Source organism: Pimephales promelas, chromosome 12 (genome assembly GCF_988280905.1).
Source record: "Pimephales promelas chromosome 12, fPimPro1.hap1.1, whole genome shotgun sequence".
NCBI classification, from domain to species: Eukaryota; Metazoa; Chordata; class Actinopteri; order Cypriniformes; family Leuciscidae; genus Pimephales; species Pimephales promelas.
In genome coordinates, this window is record NC_142780.1 from 5,156,105 (window position 1) to 5,180,304 (window position 24,200).

At 36.2% G+C, this 24,200-nt stretch overlaps 4 protein-coding genes across 5 annotated transcripts in view; 2 read left to right on the forward strand and 2 right to left on the reverse strand.

The window, feature by feature from the left end:
* Positions 1–7,573, forward strand: part of LOC120462665 (BAR/IMD domain-containing adapter protein 2) — a 38,589-nt gene extending 31,016 nt beyond the window's left edge. The window contains exons 12-15 of one of the 2 annotated variants that reach the window (XR_016145662.1): positions 2,452–2,514; positions 2,608–2,893; positions 6,489–6,529; positions 6,616–6,672. Coding sequence is in view for 1 of the 2 variants with exons in the window: in XM_089117436.1 (XP_088973562.1) it covers positions 2,452–2,514; positions 2,608–2,815; positions 6,489–6,529; positions 6,616–6,685 (382 nt within the window). In the remaining variant the exon portion in view is untranslated. Of the gene's footprint in view, positions 1–2,451; positions 2,515–2,607; positions 2,894–6,488; positions 6,530–6,615 lie in introns of both variants that reach the window. The other variant, XM_089117436.1, reaches the window with a different exon arrangement.
* Positions 7,574–10,742: 3,169 nt separating this feature from the next.
* On the reverse strand, positions 10,743–12,405 carry ndufa3 (NADH:ubiquinone oxidoreductase subunit A3). The gene is made up of 4 exons (XM_039651300.2): positions 12,322–12,405; positions 11,274–11,345; positions 11,108–11,185; positions 10,743–10,932 (listed from the first exon to the last, which is right to left on the reverse strand). Exons 1-4 carry the CDS (start codon positions 12,329–12,331, stop codon positions 10,841–10,843), a joined length of 252 nt encoding a protein of 83 aa, XP_039507234.2. The 5' UTR covers positions 12,332–12,405; the 3' UTR covers positions 10,743–10,840.
* A 55-nt stretch (positions 12,406–12,460) lies between these two features.
* On the forward strand, positions 12,461–18,577 carry tfpt (TCF3 (E2A) fusion partner). Its single transcript, XM_039651295.2, has 6 exons — positions 12,461–12,680; positions 12,997–13,221; positions 14,252–14,322; positions 15,960–16,029; positions 16,166–16,294; positions 18,090–18,577. Exons 2-6 carry the CDS (start codon positions 12,997–12,999, stop codon positions 18,162–18,164), a joined length of 570 nt encoding a protein of 189 aa, XP_039507229.2. The 5' UTR covers positions 12,461–12,680; the 3' UTR covers positions 18,165–18,577.
* Positions 18,578–18,728: 151 nt separating this feature from the next.
* On the reverse strand, positions 18,729–21,998 carry mrpl51 (mitochondrial ribosomal protein L51). Its single transcript, XM_039651297.2, has 4 exons — positions 21,832–21,998; positions 21,592–21,656; positions 21,383–21,490; positions 18,729–19,028 (listed from the first exon to the last, which is right to left on the reverse strand). Exons 2-4 carry the CDS (start codon positions 21,653–21,655, stop codon positions 18,832–18,834), a joined length of 369 nt encoding a protein of 122 aa, XP_039507231.1. The 5' UTR covers position 21,656; positions 21,832–21,998; the 3' UTR covers positions 18,729–18,831.
* Positions 21,999–24,200: the final 2,202 nt, after the last annotated feature.

Sequence of the window (24,200 nt, forward strand, 5' to 3'; positions counted from 1 at the left end):
TTCTAATAAGACATAAGAAAACTACAAATTTGACTTGCTTTACGTCAAGCGTTACAATAGTCATTATTTAGTTTTTCTTCATTTCTGATGTCGCAATACATCATACTTTCATGAAATCATGCAACATACTCTACCTTGTCTGTGGACATCATTCATTCCAAAGCCGGTGCTGGATAAACAGCGAGCGTGTGTGTGACAGTGGACTGCGGTAGGCTAAATTATTTACAACAGCGGTAGTGAACAATTCCGCTTCCCACCTGTAGGGCGCCAGCTGAGGAAAAGTTACTTGGTGTTGCTTTAAAGGACAAGTTCGGTATTTTACACTTAAAGCCCTGTTTTAAGATCGTTTCTGATGAAATAGATTGAAATTTGGACACATGCTGCCCTCCTGAGAATTTGAGGTTTCTGTGGTTGCACCAACCACCTACACAATGAAACCACAATCCTTCCTAAAATGCATTAACCCTCCTATTATCCTTGGGGTCAATTTGACCCCATTCAATGTTTTAAGTCTGTACATGTTGTACATCTTCTTCCGCTCATCCGGGGCCGGGTCGCGGGGGCAGCAGTCTAAGCAGAGATGCCCAGACTTCCCTCTCCCTAGACACTTCCTCCAGCTCTTCTGGGGGGATACCGAGGCGTTCCCAGGCCAGCCGGGAGACATAGTCTCTCCAGCGTGTCCTAGGTCTTCCCCGGGGCCTCCGCCCAGTGGGACGTGCCCGGAACACCTCCCCAGGAAGGCGTCCAGGAGGCATCCGGAACAGATGCCCGAGCCACCTCAGCTGACCCCTCTCGATGTGGAGGAGCAGCGGCTCTACTCTGAGCTCCTCCCGAGTGACCGAGCTTCTCACCCTATCTCTAAGGGATCGCCCAGCCACCCTGCGGAGAAAGCTCATTTCAGCCGCCTGTATCCGGGATCTTGTCCTTTCGGTCATGACCCAAAGCTCATGACCATAGGTGAGAGTAGGAACGTAGATTGACTGGTAAATCGAGAGCTTTGCCTTACGGCTCAGCTCCTTCTTCACCACAACAGATCGGTACATCGACCGCATTACTGCTGAAGCTGCACCGATCCGTCTGTCAATCTCCCGTTCCATCCTTCCCTCACTCGTGAACAAAACCCCAAGATACTTAAACTCCTCCACTTGGAGGAGGAGTTTTAAGTCTGTAAAAACATAATTTTATTTTTTTTTTTTTTGCTTCAAATTTAATGACGTTTCCTAATTTAATGGGGACAACTCTGTAAACATAAAATTAAGCTGCTAATATTTTTTCAAAGTCCTGTACAAATTTTGTAACATCGGTGTTCCTTGGGGTCAATTTGACCCCAGGCTCTTTTAGATGTATAATAAAACAGAAGAAATATTAAAATTTCACACACATTTGTTTTGGTTATTATATTGAGGTCATTATAACATGTTATAATTTGAATTTATAATGTTCATTGTAATTTTACATATTCAATATCATTTTCAAAAAATGTCCCTCTGTTTTAGGGCTCTAACCAAACAGAACCATATCTGTAGTATTGCGAGAACTACTAGTAGTTCACATGACATGTGACATAATTCTCAAGATAACTAATAATTATTTCCTGTGCATTGGGGAGGGGAAAACATAATTTCTGTGAGAAATTTGATGTTTCCCGTGCCATGGGGGAGGAGAAAACATAATTTTTGCAAGATTGACCCCAAACATAACTCGTGTTACTATCCTTGATAAAATAAATAGTTTTTCTTTCCAAATGTCATAGATTACATAAATCTATACTTAGAAATATTATAAAACAAATAAAACACCAGATGTATTTATACTTTTCCAATTTTAGGTCAAATCAGTAAGATTTTATGTTGATTTGTAAATTTGTCCATAGTCGTGCAATGGGTATTCTGGATGGGGTTAGGTGGGGTTAGATGGGGTTAGGTGGGGTGGGGAGGGATGTCAACTTAAAACGTTACTTAAGTAATCAACAAAGATATAAATTAACTGAGACAAACCTTTGTAAAAAAAAAAATAAACATATTGTGGAGGTTTAAATTACTGGGGTCAAATTGACCCCAGAGGGTAAAAAGTGTTATCAGATTTGAGGGTAACAGGAGGGTTAAACTTTAGTTTACAAAGACGTGAAACTCACATAGTGGTCGGGGGTGTTCACTGATATGCTCACACAAAAATCGCTGCAAAAGATGCTTTCCAACAGGATTTATTGTAGTTTTTGTCCAAGTTTCATAAAAAAGCAGCATTTTGAGCAAAAAGCTGAGAAAATCGTGTTTTTGTCAAAGACTACATCCAGATTTAGCGTTGACTCATAAACGATGGAAATTGCCTTCATTGCTGTGAAAGAGTTCAAAACAAGCTAACCTGTATAGGTTTATGCCTAAACCTATCCAGCTCAGAAGATATTCAGATGCTCATGTCATGTATGCTAATGATCTAAACTCTCCTTCATAGAAAAGGCTGGTTTCCCGTCTCCTACACACAGACTTATCCAGACACTCCGGGACAAGACGTCAGGTCCGTATGGAAAACAAAACCCCATTCATGTTCAATTTTGTTTATGCATTCCCATACGCATTCTCTGTTTTCTCTCTATCCCTCTTCCTCCAGCGCTCTTCCCCTGTCGAAGGTGAACAGCACCAGCATGGGGCAGCTGGACAGGCTTCCTCCCGCTGGTCAGCTACAGCAGGCCTCTCCTGATTCAGAGGATGAGAGGAGTGTAATATCTCAGCGGGTCAGCACCTTCAGACCACGACCCTACAGCATGATGAACCCCGAAACCAGCAGGATGAGCCCACGACTGCGCCTGAAGGACATGGTCAGAAAACACACGTTCATCATGACTGTCTCCTCTGACTGTAGTGCTACATAAGGCCAGACACTGCATGCGAATAGGGTAAAAAAAATATTAGTAATCGTTACCACCATACACTAATCACAGTATATTAAGACATTAAGCTTTCTGGAATGTTATGCGTAAATATGCAAATGAGGCATTACCTATTTAAATATGCCCATTTCTGGAAAGCCAAGCCAATGTTGATTCTTGTTTTATTACAAATCATGTTTAATTTACACTCTTCTGTTCCCTGGAGGTCAGAGATTTAGCTACTCCATGTCAACCTTTCTCACTCGTTGTGACAACTGACCTCTGCCACTCACACACCAGACACACGTCAAATAGCCGGAACAGCTTTTCTCTATTTCCGGATATGAGACACACGGGCGAGTGGCGCATATACGCAATTTCCCTGTGAAAACCATCCTGTCAGCTTTAAAATATAAACACTTAAAACAGGCTCTCCATGGTGAATCAGGTTAAGAAAAAAACACATTTTGGAAGAAGGATTAAAGATTGACTCATTATTTAAATTTGTGAATTAATGTCAAACAAAAAAGTTACTTAGTGTAACTTTAAATGTTAAAATGGATGTCTTCTTTCCAATAGTCTCAAAGAAGACAAGTTATGGAAGCAAAATAGCCACAAAATCTCAATATTGACCAGTGCATGAAAAACAAGGGTTTTGCTTATAGTGTCTTGCCTTAAAGTCCCCCTGTGCTCAATCATTTTATCTCTTAAAACTCATCTTTGATCACCAAAATGACATATTTAAACTTATTTATTTAGACTTATTTGCCTCATTCAGTATGCAGTTCTAGGAATATGCTAATTAGCCCTGCCTCCACTCACTCACACCAGCTCAGAGATTCACTCGTTGACTTGTTAATCAGGGGTGCGTTTCCTGAAAGCAACGTTAGCCAAATATGGTCACAAGTTCCGTCGTTATCTGCATAGTCAAACAAGTCGGTGTTTCCCAAAACCATCATTCCAACGAACATTCGCATAAAGCATCGCAAAGTTGTGTGGTTTGAACGACAGCTCTCGACCTGAGGCATAGTTTCACATTTGGACATCATCCTAATCTTGAACAAAATAAGCAAGCTGATATTCAGTACAACCAGTGCCTTTTATTTAGAATACATACAAATGTAATTTATAGGGCTGGGTATTGAGACAAATTTCACAATTCGATTCGATTTCAATTCACAAGCTTGCAATTCGATTCAATTTCGATTACGATTCGATTCAATATCGATTATTTTGGATATCAGTTACAATAAATGGCAAATTTTCTCAAGGGAATCAAATCTCTTAACTAATGCTGTAAACTATGGGAGACTAGTTGTAGCCTACTAGGCTTTATTAGCCTAATATGAAGGTAATAATGAATGAATCACTTGAATTACACTTTTATTTATTTTTATAATAAGAAGATTATATGAAATATAAACATTTAAATGGTGGCTGTCATAAAAACTTGCCAGATTTATTCAAATATGCATTAAATATTGAAGAACATTAAGATTATAATGCATGTAATATAGTGTATATATTTAGCAAAATGCTCCTCTCTGGAGTTATTTTTTCTAGCTGACTAACGAGTTTATGTGGGTTTTCTGAGGTAAATATGACGATACATTGATTACAAGTTGTTTAACTGACGTCTTTCCACGGTTGAAATGCTGATTGAGCGAATGAATGTGACATGATACGGATTTCGATAAGTTGTACTCTATCTTTAACACACTTTCAGATGCTCATTCATGTTTATTTGGCGCTGTGACTGGTATTATTAACCCGGAAGAAAGATCAGTGCTGCTGCTTCTCCAGAGCGATCTCACGCCACAGCGCCAAAACGCTATTTATGTTTTTGAATTTCTAAAGAAAATGGACGTAATTTGAAAATTAAGACTTTGTTTCATATCAATAGTAACAAAGGACAAAGATTATTGCGATTTTTTGAATGCGCACAGCCGCGATACAATGTCTCATTCATTCAAATGAAACAGGATGACTAATCGATTCTTGAGATTTAAGAATCGATATCGGTTCGTAAAAATGAGAATCGATTAATATCGAGAAATCGATATTTATTACCCAGCCCTAGTAATTTACGTCTTTTAGTTTGTCAAAAGATTTAAAGTACCATGTTTGAAGAGTGTGCATGTGCAAACGTGCTAGACTATGTAAGAACGAGCCAAATATTGAGTATGGTAATTAAGCAAAATAACTGAGAACAATTAGAAATAGTCCTCAGATGACATGTCTGTAATTTATATAAAACAAATCTAGTGTTAATTTGATCTCAAACAGTTTCATTAAAAGTAGTTGTTACTCCACCACGTGCGAAACCAACGTGGTTGAACGATACTTTGCAAACAATGGGTTTCGGGAAACAGTCGTGACTAGCTAGTTGATTTCTCCAACGATGCATCGTACTATTAGCCTGACTTCGTCATACTCGTATTCTAGTCAGTAGAACTAGCTCCGTAGGGCTTTGATTATGAGGCGTGTCTTAACCGAACTGGGGAAAAAAACACTGCACTCAATTGGATAGTCGTCAACTACTTAGCATATCACAGTTGTCAACTACAGAACTTACTTATTTTAGAAGTAAACTAACGAGTGTTGCTTCGAGTGTGCGACCAAAGGAGAAACCACAACGACCACAGGCTTTTCATTACGTCCCATCTTCTTAACGATCGTCAGAGCTAGCTGATAAGTTACACTTTTCCCGAATCATGTAGGAAGGACGCCAAAAATATCTTTACGATCAACAAATGCCTTGATTTCAGTTCTCTGTTTGTCTATTAAAATTAATGCGCTGTCGATTTATTTCACAACAGACGTGACAGCGGAATCTATACATCTCAATTCTCCAGCTTCAGTCATCTTTGAGGGAAACCAGTTAAGCGCTCTTTGAATTGATAACGTGATGATTACGTCCTTGCAGATCATCTGTCCATCATCGTATAAAGCCCGCCCTGGCAATTTGATTGGCCCGATCATTTTTTGACTGATCATAATTACTCCTCAATGGATTGAGTCCAGACCGAACTTCCCAACCAAAAAATGTTGTGGGCGGGGTTCAGGCTGGCATCCAGGCTATTGTACTATGGTAGTGAAGTAGGGGTTGTATGTGGCAATAATTAAAAAAAATGGAAAAAAAGAACTATGAACTAGTTCATTTTTTGGAACCGCGAACTTAGTTCAAAATTGTGAAGTATGAACTATGAACTGAACTAGTTCATTTTAAAATTTGTGAGTTGAACTTTGAAGTAGTTCATGTAGAAAGTGAACTTTCCCAGCACTGGCTACAAGGAAGTTTGTGACGTCAGAAACACCATCGATTTCAAACCGTGTTTTTGAGACTGTCTTTTGTTCTCTGCAGTTTTAAGGAGAAAATTCTCAGCAATGCCGTCGACTTAATGTATGAATTTACACATGGATTGTCTTACACCACATTAAAAACACCACATAGACATTATAAACAACTTTATTCCACATGGGGACTTTAAGATTATTCCTATTTAAGATTATTATCAATTTTGCTATTGTAGATGTTGTTGTTTTTTCTGTCTTACTAAATCATGCTAGGATTAGAGTATATTGGCATATATTCCACTGACACGGTTTTCGTGTTCCTCAGATGTCCAGCGATTTCACCTCTCCACCGCCATCACCCACCAGGTACAGCTAGTCCCCTCTGTGTAGAAGAGCATGTTAAGACACTACATGTCTGATGGGTTCGTTGATTAAACTTGACCTCTTCACAGGATCAATCCCTTCGCCCATATCCGACTCAGGAAGACGGTGACCAATGATCGCTCCGCCCCGGTAATATAACAGAGCCTTTGATTGACAACCACAGATGCTGACTGGAATAAGGTCACTGATGCCTAATGCTTTGAACCTTTGATATGCAACACTTTTGCCAACAGAAACACATTTAGACAGTAACCAATAGGATTAAAGCGCAGATAAATGATAAAATAGCATTTAGAACATCAAATGAATATTATATATGTATTACATTATAAGATAATGAAATATTTCAAGGGTTTTTATGTTATTTGGTATGAGTGCACTGCACATGGAATAGAGAGGGGGAAATCTGATCTATAACATTTGAATTCATGTTATGGATGACAGTGTTTTAAAAGCATGTCTTTTTATGTGTGTGTTACAATACAGCATCACATTAGTTTAGAACAGCGATTAACTCACGTTTACAATAAGCTGTTTAAAACGTGCATTCACTCGATCACTTTTGAGCATCTCGACGCTCTGTTATCAAACATATCTCAGAGTATGCATTTATTTTTAATCATTTTAACTGTCTTAGACTTCTTAGATTTCTTATCCTGTTGTCCCCTCTATAGGCCATGGTCAAGCTTAAAGGAATAGTTGACTTAAAAAACGTGCTCACCCTCAAGTTATTACAAACCTGTATGAATGTCTTTCTTCTGCTGAACACAAAGGAAGATATTTTGAAGAATTTCATTTTTCATTGTTAAAATTGTCATCTTTAAGCGTCATGGCAGAACATCAAAGTCGACTAGTCTGCGCAACCCTTAATATATATAAAGGAATAGTTCATCTAAATGTAAATTCTGTCATTGTTTACTCACTGCCATGTCTTTTAAAGGGATAGTTCACTTTGAAATTAATTTTTGGTATGTTTTAGCTTATACCTCAAGGGCGTCCAAGATGTAGGTGTCTTTGTTTCCGCAGTAGTTTCAATTTGGATATTTTTAGGTCAAACCGTTCTTGTCTGTCAGTCATATAATGGAGGTCTATGGTCACCACCTCAAAGAGCATCCACAGAGAAGTCCAAATTAAACACGATTTAATGACTCGTAAATGTAAGTACACATGATGCCCTAAGACACGAAACTAGTGGTTTGTGTGAGAAAACGAACAGTATTTATATTGGTTTCCCCTCTTGTAACCACAGCCACGTCCAAGTGATCTGAGTGATCAAGCGGCGGAAGTAATCTCTTGTGCGGTTGCGAAAAAACGTTGTCTGTTGATAAATCGAAATCGTCTTCCATTGTGATTTCCTGTATATCTAAATATGTTTAGATCTTCACAGTGAAAGGTAATGCTTTCGAAATCTCTGTGTAAACAATGAGTGACGTACTCATTGTTTGAGAGATCACCTTTGAGAGATCACTTCCAGCGTTTGCGCAGAGCAAAACGCCCGTGCCCTCAGATCACTTGGACGTGGCTGTGGTTACAAGAGGTAAAAACGATATAAATACTGTTCATTTTGTCTCACAAACCACTCGTTTCGTGTCTTAGGGCATCATGTGTACTTACATTTACGAGTCATTAAATCGTGTTTAATCTGGACTTCTCTGTGCATGCTCTTTGAGGTGGTGACCATAGACCTCCATTATATGACTGACAGACAAGAACGGTTTGACCTAAAAATATCAAAATTGAAAATACCGTGGAAACAAAGACACCTACATCTTGGATGCCTTTGAGGTAAGCTAAAACATATCAACAATTAATTTCAAAGTGAACTATCCCTATTACATATGCTGTATTTTTTTTTTCTGTTGAGCACTAAATAATTTTTTTTAACAAGATATTTTTTTTCTCTTTTCTGTACAATACTGATACACATGATATGATTAAGATACTCTCTCCCCACAAAAAAAAAAAAAAAACTTTTTGAAGTTTTCATTAAATAAAGACAATGAATCCTGGAACTTTAGTAGGTATGCAGGCGGCTGGTGTCAAAAGGAAAGAATAAATTGAATGGAAAATGGAGTATAATTACAGAAGGGCTTTGTATTTGTTTAAACCCCCGATCTGCCAAACATAAGCTTGTAGTCACGAGTTGCAGCAGACTCTAGGTGAGGGGTTTGAAGGCTGTGTGCAGAGAGAAGATCTGAAGATGTGAAAGAAAGGTCTGGAAAGTGTAGACGTGTTGGAGGATGTGACTGTGCTGAAGTCGTGTAGCTGTAGGTTGTTCAATCTATAAATAAAAGACAATGAAACACTCTCTGTTACACTTGTTAAGGTGACGTTGCGACATTGTAATTACTCTTATTAGTACTGAGTAACAATTACTTGTACTTCCTATAGTTATGGTTAGTGCTTGGTTTAAGGTTAGTTACTTGTGATTATGCATAATTTACTGTTACTATAAACAAACTACGTCACCTTATAATAAAGTGTTACCAAACTCTTTCTTCCCCATGTTTTTGCCATAATTTTGGGACAGAGATGTCTTTGTCCATTGGTTTAAAATGAACCTCAACATATGATTCAGTTACATGTGAATTTGTGTTAATTGTTTTTGAGCAGATCTTGGTCAGGGTAGCGCCATATTACATTTTTGACAGGAATGAAAGCGGGGCTGCAAAATTACAGTGTGTTAAATGGATTGTACTGCTGTTTAACATACATTGTTCAGCTGATAAAACGTCTTACTGAAGACAAAAACTCCACGACTATAAATGTGAGTTGTGTAAATTACATTATCTAAGATGTTTATAGCATTGTGCCATTGTAAAAACTACACGTCTAGCCTCGTTTTCATCCGCGTTCAACTCAATATGGCATCTAATCTGACTAAGGTCTGTTGTCTTAAAAGATTTTACACTGAAACTAATATAACTGATGCCAACTTTGTTCATTTGTTTTCTCCACTCCTGGGTCAATTTGTTTTGACCCCTTCGTTTATTAACTTTTTTTATTATAAGGATATCTTAAATTGAATAATGCAAAAAGGGGTTAATCTCCAACCTTATATATGTAAATTTAACTGTCTATTGTAATACAGTGAGGTCCAAAAGTCTGAGAATATTCAAAAATTTAATACAAATGTTTTCTTAATGCATCACCATAACTATTTCAGTAAGATTAACTGAAAAAAATGATCATAGTTTTGATATTTGATGCGTCTCTGCATGATTTGAGACAATCCAAAGAGCACCTTGAGTTTCAATGGAAGAAGATCTGACCGTCTAAGTCACATGATCAATGACACTCGTTTACGCTTGATTAGAGATCTACAAATATACATCTGGAATACCATGTTCATTTTTCATTCATTGAAAAGCATCTCGACTCGCTATTGGGGAAAGTTACTTTTAAAAGTAATCCGTTACTTGTTTGTAAAGTAAAAGTAAAGGTAATTTTGCATTACTTCTCACACCTGGGCTGGGCTTGCTTGTTTGTGATTTAATAACCAAAAAAAGTTATATTTTTAGCAAATGTAAAGGACCTTTCACACCAAAAGTGAACTTAAGGAAATGTCGATTACTTGAGTTGCTTATTTGAAAAAGTAACTCATATTTTGTTGTAAAAGTAATGCATTACTCTACTAGAAATCTGATTACGTAACTTGTAATACGTTATCCCAGACACAGCTCAGACTTTTGGACTCCTCTGCATGTTAGCCTGTATTAGTTTGTCATTTTAATTTCCGAACTGATGTAATCGCGGTTGAGCAGGTTTGATCCCTGTTGACATTGTACTTTTATGAAATATCCCAGAGACTCCTGCTACTGGTGTTTAAAGCAGGACTTTACTGTACAAGTCAGTCCGGCTGCTTTGCTGTACTATTCTGATTATTATTTTATGCTTATGTGTTATGAAGGCACCTGACAGACACATGACTACTTTCCCTAGATGTTTTTGGCTCAGGATTCAGTCTCTATGGATCATTCATATATTTTGAACTCTTGAATGTTTTAACATCATGATAACTATATAGATTTTTTTTTTAAATGTACCTCAATAAACAAAGTTAATCTTTGTTGTTTTAGGTGTCGATCTCTATATACTAACAATGATGCTAAAAAGCCAATAAGCATTTTAAAACTAGCATTATATGGCAAGTCTATTTTATAAAGGCTAAAATATCAAGAAAAAAACAACATGATAATTAAATAAAGAGATTTTATTGAGGGCTATTCATCAAGTGAGACAGAAGTAAAGGAGGGTTTGGATTCAAGATTGTACAGGATTTTGAAGGACTTTTCACATGTTTTTTAGCCAATCCAGGTTTCTCCCCTGTGGGTCACAAGGGTGCGCTGGGACGTCTGGCATGTTTCCATCATCTCGAACTGGGACTGAAGAGAGTCAAACGTGATTAAAAAGATCAAACTAACGGGGAAATAACCAAATAGCAACATTACTTTGTTGTTTACAATGTCTGAAATATATTAAACCGTCCCTCTTATTGAAGAAACACCCACATAGAAGTGACCTGAACTATTTAGACATCATGCAAAAAGAATAACGTACCTGGATAATTAAACGGAACAGCTTTGTTCATCATTCCTGTGTACTTTGTTAAAGGGCTCACAGCCGGCAGAATACAAGCTGAGTGAAAAACAAAATATATGTTAGATTCATAAAGCAGGATGATGAACACTGAAAATGCCATCGTGTTCAATCGTCTCACACACACCCAGCAGTCCGAGTCCACAGGAAACTGTGATCACAGGCTCTTTGTTCCAGGCATTCTTCAAAAACCTGCCAACTAAAGAAAGAAAGAGTAAATGCAATCATCTGCCAAAGCAGACACAACCGGGCGAAGTGGCGTGCTTATTCGGTTTGTGTTGTATAATGTAATTCGATTGCAGTGCTTAATTTGATATGGCATTATACATTAACATTATATGATAATACTGTGGTACATTACAGGTTAAACACTTGAAAGAAGTCTCTTCTGGCAGCAGTATTTGATCAAAAACAGTAATATTGTGCATTTCAAGGATTGATAACTGATACAACACCATTCAAACGTTTTTTTTTTTTTTTTTAAGGCAATTAATAGTTTTATTAGCAAGGAGTCAAGGACGCATTAAGTAGACCAAAAGTGACAGTAAATACATTAATGTCACAAAAGATTTATTTTTAAATAACTGCTGTACTTTGAACTTTCTATTCCTCAAAGAATCCTGAAAAATAAAATGCATCGAAGTTTCCACATAAGGCAGCACAGCTGTTAAATTGTAATAATATTTTTATAGTATTATCGTTTTACTGTATTTTATCAAATAAATTTAGTCTTGGAGAGACTTCTTTCAAAAACATTTAAAAATTATTAAATTATTGTTAGACCTATAAAAAACATTAATTATTCTAAACTATTGACCAGTATTAACGTTAGTGTAAATACAACAGAGACAGTGCTGAATTATGGCAATATATTTTGAGAATACCGTTGTATCGGAAAAAAAAAAAAAAACATTTTGCTATGTTTCTAAAGGAGTCATAGGTGCACAACAAAGATAAGTTCTCATCATAAATTCATGTTTGAAACAGAGCAAAGAAAACCACAGCCAAGGTCATTCTCGTATTCGCACATTAAACATTAATTATTTTTTACTACACGAATATTTTATATACCGCTCCTCAATTCCCTATTGACTCTGTTATTGTACAATACGATCGAACTGAACTACAATAAAACATGTCTTGTTTCAAACGGCTAACAAGCAAAATGTACTTACTGGCCGCCATGTTTGCTTCTGTAGTCCTGTGCTTCAGGCATCATGGGAAATGTAGTTTAATAAAACAAAAATGTTGGTGACGCTTTCGCTCTGGATTGGCTCAACGGTCAATTACGTGTTTAAAACGCGTCTTATGCTAGATCGTGTTGTTTTGAGAGCTGTAATGTAGCTAAAAATGAAGGTTTTTAGTTTTATTTTATTATATAACAAAGGCTAATACATGATTTGGTTGGATGCATGATTAAATTATTTGTAAGTTAGACGGAACTGAGGAGGAGTTCAAAAGAGACCTTCGGTATTTGCTAGCGTTACAATAAACGGACATCATGCTCGGCTCTTCATAACATCAATAACAAAAGGTGAGTACAGAGCTGAATCTAACACAATCAGTAAAACGGCTAAAAATGAAGTTTAAAAAAAAAAAAGTGAATTATTAAATTAACGTTATGCTTATTCACAAGCATTTCATACTGCTGTACAGAAACGAGCCATGTGAGAAGCAGGTCATAGAAAAATGTATGCTTGGTCAGTAATTTCCAACATTATCTGTAATGTAACTGTACAAACTGAATATCGGGTGAGAAAGTGCACTCATAATGAATGCACTATACATTTGTTGAACAACACTTGTGTATGTAACGTTAAGACAAATCATCGTTTGTTCATGTGCTTCAGATGATGGAGGATTTCTCAGGTCTGGCTTTACCTCCACTGTTTGGGGGTCACATTCTGGAAGCGGAGCTGGAGACGGGTGGAGTGGAGCTGGGCCCCAGCGGCAGTGAGCTCCTGGAGGACGACGGGGCCCCTGCCGGCCCCACACAGGATGGGGAAGATGAGAGGAGAGAGCTTGACAAAAGCAAGTATCAAGCTCTCAGCAAGAGGTGCAAAGAGATTGAACAGGTGAACCGCTTTTGCATTTGCCCTGAACAATGAAGTAGAGCAGGGGTTTCAAACTGGGGTCCGGGGAAAAGACTAAAGAACAACTGTCAAATAAATTAATTCCATTAAAATAAATAAATGAATGAATAAAAATGTGAATTTCTTTTTTTATTATTTGTTATTTATTTATTAAATGGATTCATTTAGATTAATCAACAATCTTTATAGATTTATCTATAATTTATTTATCTTAATATAAATAATACATTTAACAGTGCATTACTATAGCGAGTTTATATACTATACTATGAACTCATAATCATAGAAAGTGATTTTTGATTTTTAATAAGTTACACGTATATATACACTCACACACACAGTACTGTTTGTGTGTGTGACTTATTAAAAATCATTTTCTATTATTTTTTAGTAAATTTATTAAGTGATTATAATAGATAAATGCCTTATGACTTATTTAATACTTTTTTAAATATTTTGCTTAAGGAATTATAATCTCTCCTCAAAAAACTAATAAAGAATAAGTAAATAAATTAGATTAAAATAAAAATAGCAGTTAGCTATTAATCTATTAAATAGATTAAATTAGATGAATCAAAATGTTTATTTATTTTTATATAAGTGAACAAAAATAGATAACATTTAAATAAATAATACACGTAACGGTGCAATCAATGTCTAAATAGGGTGTTAATAATCGATAGATGCCTGTTATTTTTCAGGATGGGGTCCCTCACACGAAAATGATCATATTTGGGGGTCTGTGGCATCTAAAAGATTAAAAAGCCCCTGCTGTACAAACATTTTGCTCCAAAAAAAGTTGTTCCATAACTTGGTTACTATATGACTTTCTTTTTTTTATGGGGAACACAAAAGGTCAATTTTTTGTAGTGGAAAATAAAATTAAATAATGTGTCGCAGATTTGGAACGACATGAAGGTGTGTAAATGGTAATGTATTTTAAAATGTTTGTCTGATCTATACATTTAAGTGAAAGGCTTCTTGACTAAAAGTCCTATGAACCCGTTCTCAGGTAAATGAGAAGATTTTGGGACGGCTTCACCAGATCCAAAGACTGACACGCCGACTGAGGAAAGAAAGAAGGTACATGCACTCTGTTTTAGAAACAAACACTAGCGATGGTTATTATAAACGTTATCACTCCTGAGTTTGCCATGATTATGGCGTTAAAGGATAAATATAAGTAGTGGCTGTGAGTCTGGAGGGGATATTTGTTTTGAATTAGCATACACGTTCGATAAAAACAACAAAATACGAATTTAAATATTTGGTTTGTTCTCTCGTTTTTGCATGTTCATAATTTCTTTGTATGACAGCCTGGCTGGCCAAAAATTATGTTGCACAATTTGGCATGTTTCATTGCGTTATCACAAATAAAACAATCAAAAACACCCGACACATAAACAAAAACACATATTACTAAAAGCATAAATGGAATAATAATAATAACTAAGGTTGCTACTAACAATCTTTTTTTTTTTTTTCAATTGATAAATTTATCTAATGATTCTGCAATTTTTACCATGATTTTTTTAATTTTATTTTTTTACAATTAAATTTAGCCCAATAATGGCTAGTGTTGATTATATCCACAAATGTATTTGTATTATTTATTTAAAGGGGTCCTAATATGCTTTTCCACTTTTTAACTTTAGTGTGTAATGTTGCAGTTTGAGCAACACGTTTTGAAGTCACAATGTTCCTCATTTTAATAATCCACAGAAAGTGGACGAGGCCTGGTTGAGCTGCTGCTATGTCAAAGAGAGACAGTTTTTTTTCCAAACTCATTTGTTTGACCTTCCTAAGGCTGCCGAAATTGTGGATAACATCATATCTATAATGTAGGCCTATAAGAAAATTACAAAAAACAATCATGCCACTCTGAAACGCCCTGTGAAATCTGTGCTTGCAAAGTCGGTGCATGAAATCCATTCCGCACTGTCCTCTCATTCATTAACATTGTCTGAATTGAGCTCTTTGGTTTGAAATTGACACCATTGTTAAAATTTACACTAAAGAAGAGCTCGCAGTCTGTCAATCACAACACGCTGACCAATCACAGCGCCTTCATATTTCAGAAGGAGGGGCTTCATCAAAATCAATGTTCAAGCCAGACTGGGGAGAGAGGTGCTGAAATAATGTGAAATATAATGTGTTTTTTGAATAATCAAGCTTGAAAATATAGTCTAGTACACCCCAAAAACAAAATCAAGACTTCATAAAAGGGATTATATTCGGGTATTTTTCTTAAAGAGTAACTAAACCCTAAACCAACTTTTTTTAGTTAATGATCTGAAAGAATGGATCTTTATTAATACCAGTCATTGATTCGAGTAACTTTTTTGACATTTGTGTTTAAAGTGTTTTATTTCTATAATATATGGTGTAAAAGCGTCTTAGTGCTGCCCTCTTCAGGTTGAACGGTGGCTACTGCAGTTGGATGTTCACTTCGTGATGTACGCAGGTTTCAGCTCACCACGTTCTTGGTACGAGCTAGGAGCTACACTCTTGGCAATATAAAAAAACAGCTTGTTTCGTCAAAATTTTCGTCCCCTCTATCTCCGCTGGGGTCTGCCCCCTTTTTCAGCATTTTTCAAATATTGCCAGTGGGTGGAGTCAGGCTCTGACCAGGGGTTTAGTTACCCTTTAGGAAATGTAGTGTCATAATATTACAATATAACAGTCATAACTCAGCGTAACATCTGCTCATGTGTACTCAGGTTCCTCATGAAGACTCTGGACTCGTATGGAGATGATTACAGGACGGCTCAGCTCACCATCCCACTAGAGGCGAGGAACAAAAACTTCTTTAACATAAAGCTGTGTTCACACCCGAATCGGCTTTTAAATCGGATTTATTTGAAAGTAATTCAACTCTATTTGTTCTAACACTGAAGCTGACGACACACACGATGTGTTCAAACAGGACGAAGGAAAGGCTTTAGATCCTGCTCTCGATGAAGACGTCTCTTCCCCAGCGTTTGCTCTTCAGTCCGCCGGTGGACCCAAGAAAAAGAGGCATCGGGTTCCCAAGGACAGAGAGAGAGACGCACAGGTATGAAGGACCAGACCAAGATCTTGTTAAAGATTATAATCCTGGGACAGACTGCAGTTAAGATGTTTTTGAAAGAAGTCTCTTCTGCTTTTACTGTATTTGATTTAAAAAATACAGTAAAACAGCAATATTGTGAAATATTATTACTATTTAAAATAGCTGTTTTCTATGTGAATATATTTTAAAATGTAATTTATTCCTGTGATCAAAGCTGAATTTTCAGCATCATTACTCCAGTCTTCAGTGTCACATGATCCTTCAGAAATCATACAAGGAAAAAAAGTCAGAACTGTGTGCTGTAAACTTACAAATATAAAGTTGTTAAAGGGATAAATATTTAACATAATTGCAACCTTTTAGGCCATGTTTACACAAAGCCGGGTATTTAGTAAAACAAATATTTTCCCCCTCCGTTTTCAAAAATAACGTTGTTCACACACCCGCATAAATACGGTGTCGAGCGCCATCATAACTATGCCAAACCTATTGGCAGCAGTGTAGGGGTTAATGATAAAGACATGCAAGCCAATCAGAATCCTCAGAAACGACAAGAAAGAACCTAAAACGCCGGCGTTTTCAGAAATCTCCACTTTGGCCGGAGTTTTTAGAAATAATCGTTTTCTGTGATAAAACGTTCAAAAGAGAGGCCAATCCACAGGAAAATATATCTGCATTTTCCCTTCATGTAAATGGGGCCTTAATCTCCTATTTTTTTTTTTTTTTTGCTCACAGTTCCACATTTATAACCAACAATTCAGATGAATAAAAAAAACTGAATTTCTGAATTACAAAATAATGAGTCAAAGGCCAAAGTCTTATTATTTATGTTGAAAACAGTTGTTTGTTGTGCTTCATATTTTTTTTGTGGAAACCATGATTCATTTAATGTTCCTCCATTCTTTTATGAAAAAGAACATTTATATTTTTTTCAACTTAAATTTATTTAAAGCACATTTAATACTAGCAATGTTGTTCACAGTTAACTAAAAACAGTTAGACAGACATTCATGTATAAAAGCGCATATGAAGGTAACACACACTCTTAGTGAGGTCATTGTAGAAATAATTAAAATAGTTATTTATTTTAGCATAGTTATTTATAAATAGCACACACTCTTAGTGAGGTCATTGTAGAAATAATTAAAATAGTGAAAACTAAGAGTAAATTATGTCTACAATGCACATAACTAAAAGCTAGGTTAAAAAGATACGTTTTTAATTGAGACTTAAACATTTCTATTGTCTGAGTTAGACGGATATGAGAAGGAAGACTGTTCCGCAGCTTGGGAGCCACAAATGAAAAAGCTTGGTCACCCTTTGACTTCTTTTAGGAATAAGGGACTGTCAGCAGAAGCTGGTTCGTTGATCTTAAAGTCCTGCCTGATTTGTACGATCCTAAAAGGTCAACAATGTTGTTTGGGGACATGTTATGCATCGCTTTAAAAACCATTAGTAGAATCTTATACTCAATCCTGTAATGAACCGGTAGCCAATGAAGACAGTGTAGTACTGGTCTGGAGTAATGTGGTCCCTTTTTTTAGTGCCAGTTAGAAGCAGAAAAAGGAAGAAAATCATGATACTGATCAAATTAACATTTCAATGAGGTAATATTACACCCTAGAGAGAATAAATGTCACTTTAGGAAGGGGGCGTACATCTCCAATAACTCACACCTTCCTCAAGACACGCGATTTGACGAGTCATTTGAACACAAATGCTGCAGAACCATGACCTCTAGTATGATCAGTAATGATAGTGACAATACTAAGATGCGCGTTGTTGTGTTCCCCCACAGATGGAGTCGGAGCAGCCGGTCATTACAGAAGGTCCGTTCACCGGATTCCCCAGTCCTAGTTCCCTCTCTCACTGATCCCAGAGCAGAAACACCCTCTGAACCTCCACTTACAGGGAATCAAGCAACTGAAGGGTTTTTTAGTTTTTTTTTGTGGGGCTGAATGAGAATTACCGTAGAGCATTTTTATGTAAGCTTGTTTCCGCCACAGGATTAAAATAACTTTTTTTCCTAGCAATTGTGTAATTCAGTTTATTTCCTACAATTATGATTTTTTTTTTTCCCCCTTTGAATTGTGATATACAAACTTGGAATTGAAAGTTATAAATTGTGAGATTATGCAAGAAAAAAATTGTGAGCTATAAACGTACAAATGTAAACTTTTAGGTATAAATATAAAAAGGTTATTGCAAATCTCATAATTTTGGCTCGTAGTTCAACATTTATAACCCCACAAAAAAAAAAAAAATCGGAATTTCTGAGTTACAAAATTGGGAGTCAAAGTTCAAACTGTGAGATATCAAACTAAATGTCAGAACTGTGAGATTACCCTTTTAATTCTGTGGCAGAAACAAGCTTCCATGCATTTAATCTCAACCCTTTTGAAATGATAATCTTTTGTAATGAAGACATTGTGACAAATGTTTTTTTACAGTTTAATAAACAGAGCTGCAGCTTTTGACACAAAATGAGCTTCACATGGATACAGATGAAGGACATACACACACACCAGCTGTGGTTCAGTCTATCTGTGCTTGCCATATCTGTTGAACCGGCGGTACAGAAAGCTGATCCTCTTGTCCAGGATGTGCTTGTCCTCCGTCATCATCCGGTCTCCCACCATCCGCTTCTTCCTGATGAGACGCTGAAGCTCTATTCCTCTGAAGCCTCGGAGCCACACGGGCCCTCTGATCAGGTCTTTTGGGTGGGCTTTAAAATCACCTGCAGTCAAACACAGTCAGCGCAGCGTTACACGGCTGTCTGGGAACACAGAGCGGTTCCTTACAGTCCAAAAGTACAGTGTAAAATAAGATTAAAGGGGTCCTGAAATCTTTTTAAATTATTTGGCAACACATTACAATAAGGTTCTTTAGTTAACATTATTTAGCTACCTAAGTTAACAAGAACTAAGAATGATCTTAGTTAATATTAAAGGAACACTCTGACTTTTTGGGACATTAGTCCATACTAGGGATGGGACGGTATGAAAATTTCATATCACAATTATAGTGTCCACAATTATCGCGATTATCAATATTATCACGGTTTTCTTAAATTTAGATATAAAGTGTTCAAAATATAAAGTGTAAAAATATAAAATATAAAGTGTTCAAAAAGAACTGATGATCACTGAAAACATTTCAACAAGTTTTATGAATGAAAATCAACAAACAACAAATAAACAAGCAGCTCTATGCAGTTTTTTTTTAAGCAAGATTCTATGGCATTTCCTTCTTTATAATGCCCGTCGTTAATAGCAACGCATTATTACACACACCGCGCACATCAATATCACAACGGACACGTGCTCGTTTAATTCAAATACAACTTGCCGGCCGTCTTGCGTCTCCAGTTTTTGATTGTTTTGAAAATGAAATCAGAGTTGATTTATTGTTTACAGAGTTTGATAATATTGGTTTAATAATCATCTTGTCTGGACGATTGTTTTACTAAATGAATTTATAAACGGGTAAGATTTAAAACATTAGCTAAACTCATTATCAATTCAATATGTCCCCGTAATAATGTGGTAAAAATAAAATCGGTGTAATACGTTATGTATCCCTTAAAACGTCACTTTTAATAATAATCTTATTTGAAGATGTTCGTTCGTCGGCTCAAAGACACTTGCTGCAAAATTTTCTTCGCGGAAGCTTCACTTCTATTTCAAGTGAGTGACATAAAATGTTTAAACTCAAAACAACATTTCGCGCCCAATTGTTTCCCAGACCTAGTTTCGGTATTGAAGTCAAAGTTAACTTGCCTTGTGTTCGCTATACAACAGCGGGTGATGGTTACACAAGAAGACGACTCGGCAGATTTTAAGTGTTTCTTTTGGACAGTGACTTTTTGTTCTGCAGACAGGGTGACTATCCTCGATCAAGTTTCCCTCAGGACTTTTGTAAAAGCCTAACTATGACCACACTCCAGATTTGGTCCTCTTAAAAGGCTGAATCTCCCAAGCACGGTCACTGCCTTCCGCCATTCCTTCTCGAATAGTAAACATTGCGTGCAGCGCGAGACTGGCCGACAGGATTTACAGCGAGTTATTAATCGCGATAATCAAACACGGTTTTAATGATAATTACATTTTAAACGGTAATACTAACCGTCAGTACTATTCCTTGCAGGATGCTTTAATATACAAACCTTTGGGCCTATGTCAAATAATCCAATAATAGGTCAATGTAATTAAAACTAAAATAAATACACTGAATAAAATGAAACATTAAGATAAATAAATCAATACATCTAAATACATTCATCAGCTATTTATTATTAATAGCGAGTAGGAAATATTTAATGTTACAATAGACGCACTTGTCTTTTTTACACATTTATAATATTCATTTTCACAGCGTAATTTTTGTCTCCATACATGAAAATTAGCTGCCTTTTAAATTTTAGGATGGGGTCCCTCATGTGAGGATGATCATATTTGACCCCTGGCCTGTACAATTTGTTATACATTGAAGAATTAGAAAAATCGTTATTAGAACATTATGATGATTATAATGCAATATTTGTCCATGCGTTATGTTTTTCCATCCTGGTTGACCAGTTTTGGGTGCAATCCTTTTCACAACCGAGTTAAAATATTAAGACAAATATTTTTTGAATTGCATCTCAGGTTTGAACCTTGATAGCAAAATGAGACTCATTAGAGCGATTGGAAAAGCCAATCATGTTTATGAGTCAAATCTAATCAGTTTAGAATACAACGATTTATTTGCATCATTCCTAGTTTACATAACTTCTTGTGTGGTATTTTACACTTATTGAGAAGGTAAATATAAAATAATATGTAAAAATTTGTTTTGCTATGCATTGTTATTTTGGTACATGTATATAATAAAAAAAGTTAATTAAAAATTAAATTGTATTACACTAAATATTGTATGTACTACTGAGACATTAGGACATTAATATACGTGAATTCTAGTGTTCCTACACCACATTTATACAGTAACGTTAGTTCTGTATACACACTTCTTAAAGAAATACAAAGAAGAGCAAAGTTTAACAAATAGCAATAAATTAAGGGTGAACTGTATATGTGTACATAAGTCACTCACCCAATATCCCAATGTTGTCATAAACTCCAAACATGCTTCTCTTCTCCGTCCATCGATCCACCTCTTTCAGTTTGGGAATGGCGTGCATTCGTATTCTAGCACAAGTACCTGTGTGATACCGGACATGCAACTCATATGAAACAAGAGGACAATATGCACAATCAATCAGATATAAATAGTGAATGAAGAATCCACACACACACACACACCTGTGCTGAAGTGTCTCGCGCAGAAAGTCCCCGCGCGACTCAACAGTCCTCCAAACAAAGACATGCTGCAAAACCATTAATAACGCAGATTTACTCTCAAGCATGACATCTACATCAATGATTGTGTGATAAATGTGTTCATTATGCTCTTCTAATTATGACCTTCAATCGCTAGCACAGTGGCATTAACTTAGATCCTGTCGCGTGCTCAACTCAATCTGTCTTTTAAACTCGCTTTACCTTCTGAGAATCCGAAGTTAGAAAGTGCTTCAAATCACAGTTGGATGTTAAATATTTCAAAACTTAGGAAATCCTCCAGGTAAATATAGCGATACCGGTGTGTTATCATAGACAGTGTTATCCATGTGTACACACTATCACAGCAGCCATTGAACGTCTTTCAGAATAAAAGTCCAATTTGTTACGAAGAATAAAAATTATTTGTCAATTTTTCAAATTAAAAGTCCGTGATCTTGTTGGGATCGTTTAGATGTGGGTAAACGACTTGTATGTAACCGTCTATGTCTAAGCGTTAGAAATTATATTATTAGCACCTCTCTATTAAACATTAACATGGTAAGGATCTTTTGGTTAGGCAATTTTCTTAGTGACTCACTCTTTCTTTTTCGTTCTCTTTTACTCACACACAGTAGAGTCGACATTATACAATTCACAATGATTATTATAGTGCACCTTATGTTTCAGTTTGTAGGTACCTTTTGAGTGTCCTTTTTGAAGTGAGTAGATTGCGAGTTTAAAATACTATGATCTTTTGATCTTTTTTAAGTCACATTATTTATAGGCCTACTTTTATTTAATCGAAATACTTATAATATAATTGTCTTTTAAATTAAGAGAATATTTAAAAGTTTTTGTCAACTATTTTATTTTGTGTGTGGTGCTAAATGTTAAAAAATATATATATTCATCTTTTTTTATTTAAATCAAAATTGACTATATTATTTACTTTGTCAATATTCGCCTTTTTAGGGCCCCCTTAAACGTCGGTAGATGAGGTTATGGGATCCTAACTCTACCCCATACCTAAACTTAACCCTAAACCTAACCCGTCACCTAACTGACGTTAAAGGTAAAGCGTCAGTTGTATGACGGCCCGGGATCGCCATCTATCGACGTTTAAGGGGGCCCTAAAAAGGCGGATATTGACGTATGGTCAAAATACGTCCCAAAACGTCAGTTATATGACGATTTGGGATGAGACTGTGTTAGACATTTTGGTATTTAGGAAAGGCATTTTGTATTTAGGATAGACATTTTGTATTTAGGATTGTACATTTGGTATTTAGGATTGGGCATTTTGGTATTTAGGATTGGGCATTTGGTATTTAGGATTGGACATTTGGTATTTAGGATAGAACATTTTGGTATTTAGGAAAGGCATTTTGTATTTAGGATTGGGCATTTTGTATTTAGGATTGGGCATTTGGTCATTTAGGATTGGGCATTTGGTATTTAAGATTGGGCAATTGGTATTTAGGATAGGGCATTTGGTTTTTAGGATAGGGCATTTTGTATTTAGGATTGGGCATTTTGTATTTAGGATGGGCATTTGGACATAGGACATTTTGGTATTTAGGAAAGGCATTTTGTATTTAGGATTGGGCATTTTGTATTTAGGATTGGGCATTTGGTCATTTAGGATTGGGCATTTGGTATTTAAGATTGGGCAATTGGTATTTAGGATAGGGCATTTGGTTTTTAGGATAGGGCATTTTGTATTTAGGATGGGCATTTGGACATAGGACATTTTGGTATTTAGGAAAGGCATTTTGTATTTAGGATTGGGCATTTTGTATTTAGGATTGGGCATTTGGTCATTTAGGATTGGGCATTTGGTATTTAAGATTGGGCAATTGGTATTTAGGATAGGGCATTTGGTTTTTAGGATAGGTCATTTTGTATTTGGGATTGGGCATTTCATATTTAGGATTGGCCATAATGTATTTAGGATTGGGCATTTGGGTTTAGGATTGGGCATTTAGGAATTTAGGATTGGGCATTTGGTATTTAGGATTGGGCATTTAGGAATTTAGGACTGGGTATTTGGTATTTAGAATTGGGCATTTGGTATTTAGGATTGGGCATTTGGTATTTAGGATAGGGGATTTGGTTTTTAGGATAGGGCATTTTTTATTTAGGATTGGGCATTTGGTCATTTAAGATTGGGCATTTGGGTATTAAGGATTGGGAATTTGGTATTTAGGATTGAGCATTTGGTATTTAGGATTGGGCATTTGGTTTTTAGGATAGGCATTTTGTTTTTAGGATTGGTCATTTGGTAATTTAGGATAGGGCATTTTGCATTTAGGATTGGGCATTTGGTCTTTTAGGATTGTGGCATTTGGCCGTTTGGTATTTAGGATTGGCATTTAGGAATTTAGGATTGGGCATTTGGTATTTAGGATTGGGCATTTAGGAATTTAGGACTGGGCATTTGGTATTTAGGATAGGGCATTTGTTTTTTAGGATAGTGCATTTGGTCTTTTAGGATTGTGACATTTAGGTATTTAGGATTGGGCATTTAGGTATTTAGGATTGGGCATTTAGGTATTCAGGATTGGTCGTTTGGTATTTAGGATTGGGCATTT

Bases quoted from the DNA above. Each gene is read 5' to 3' on its own strand.
- ndufa3 (XM_039651300.2), bottom strand. The intron at 11,186-11,273 runs GTGTGTGTGAGA...TTTTTCACTCAG, and splicing joins CTGTGGACTCGGACTGCTGG to CTTGTATTCTGCCGGCTGTG. The intron at 10,933-11,107 runs GTACGTTATTCT...GACTCTCTTCAG, and splicing joins TGTTCCGTTTAATTATCCAG to TCCCAGTTCGAGATGATGGA.
- tfpt (XM_039651295.2), top strand. From the start codon at position 12,997: ATGATGGAGGATTTCTCAGGTCTGGCTTTACCTCCACTGTTTGGGGGT. The intron at 14,323-15,959 runs GTACATGCACTC...ATGTGTACTCAG, and splicing joins CGACTGAGGAAAGAAAGAAG to GTTCCTCATGAAGACTCTGG. The intron at 16,295-18,089 runs GTATGAAGGACC...GTTCCCCCACAG, and splicing joins ACAGAGAGAGAGACGCACAG to ATGGAGTCGGAGCAGCCGGT.
- mrpl51 (XM_039651297.2), bottom strand. From the start codon at position 21,655: ATGTCTTTGTTTGGAGGACTGTTGAGTCGCGCGGGGACTTTCTGCGCG. The intron at 21,491-21,591 runs GTGTGTGTGTGT...GGTATCACACAG, and splicing joins CGCGAGACACTTCAGCACAG to GTACTTGTGCTAGAATACGA. The intron at 19,029-21,382 runs GTGAGTGACTTA...GTTTGACTGCAG, and splicing joins TGACAACATTGGGATATTGG to GTGATTTTAAAGCCCACCCA.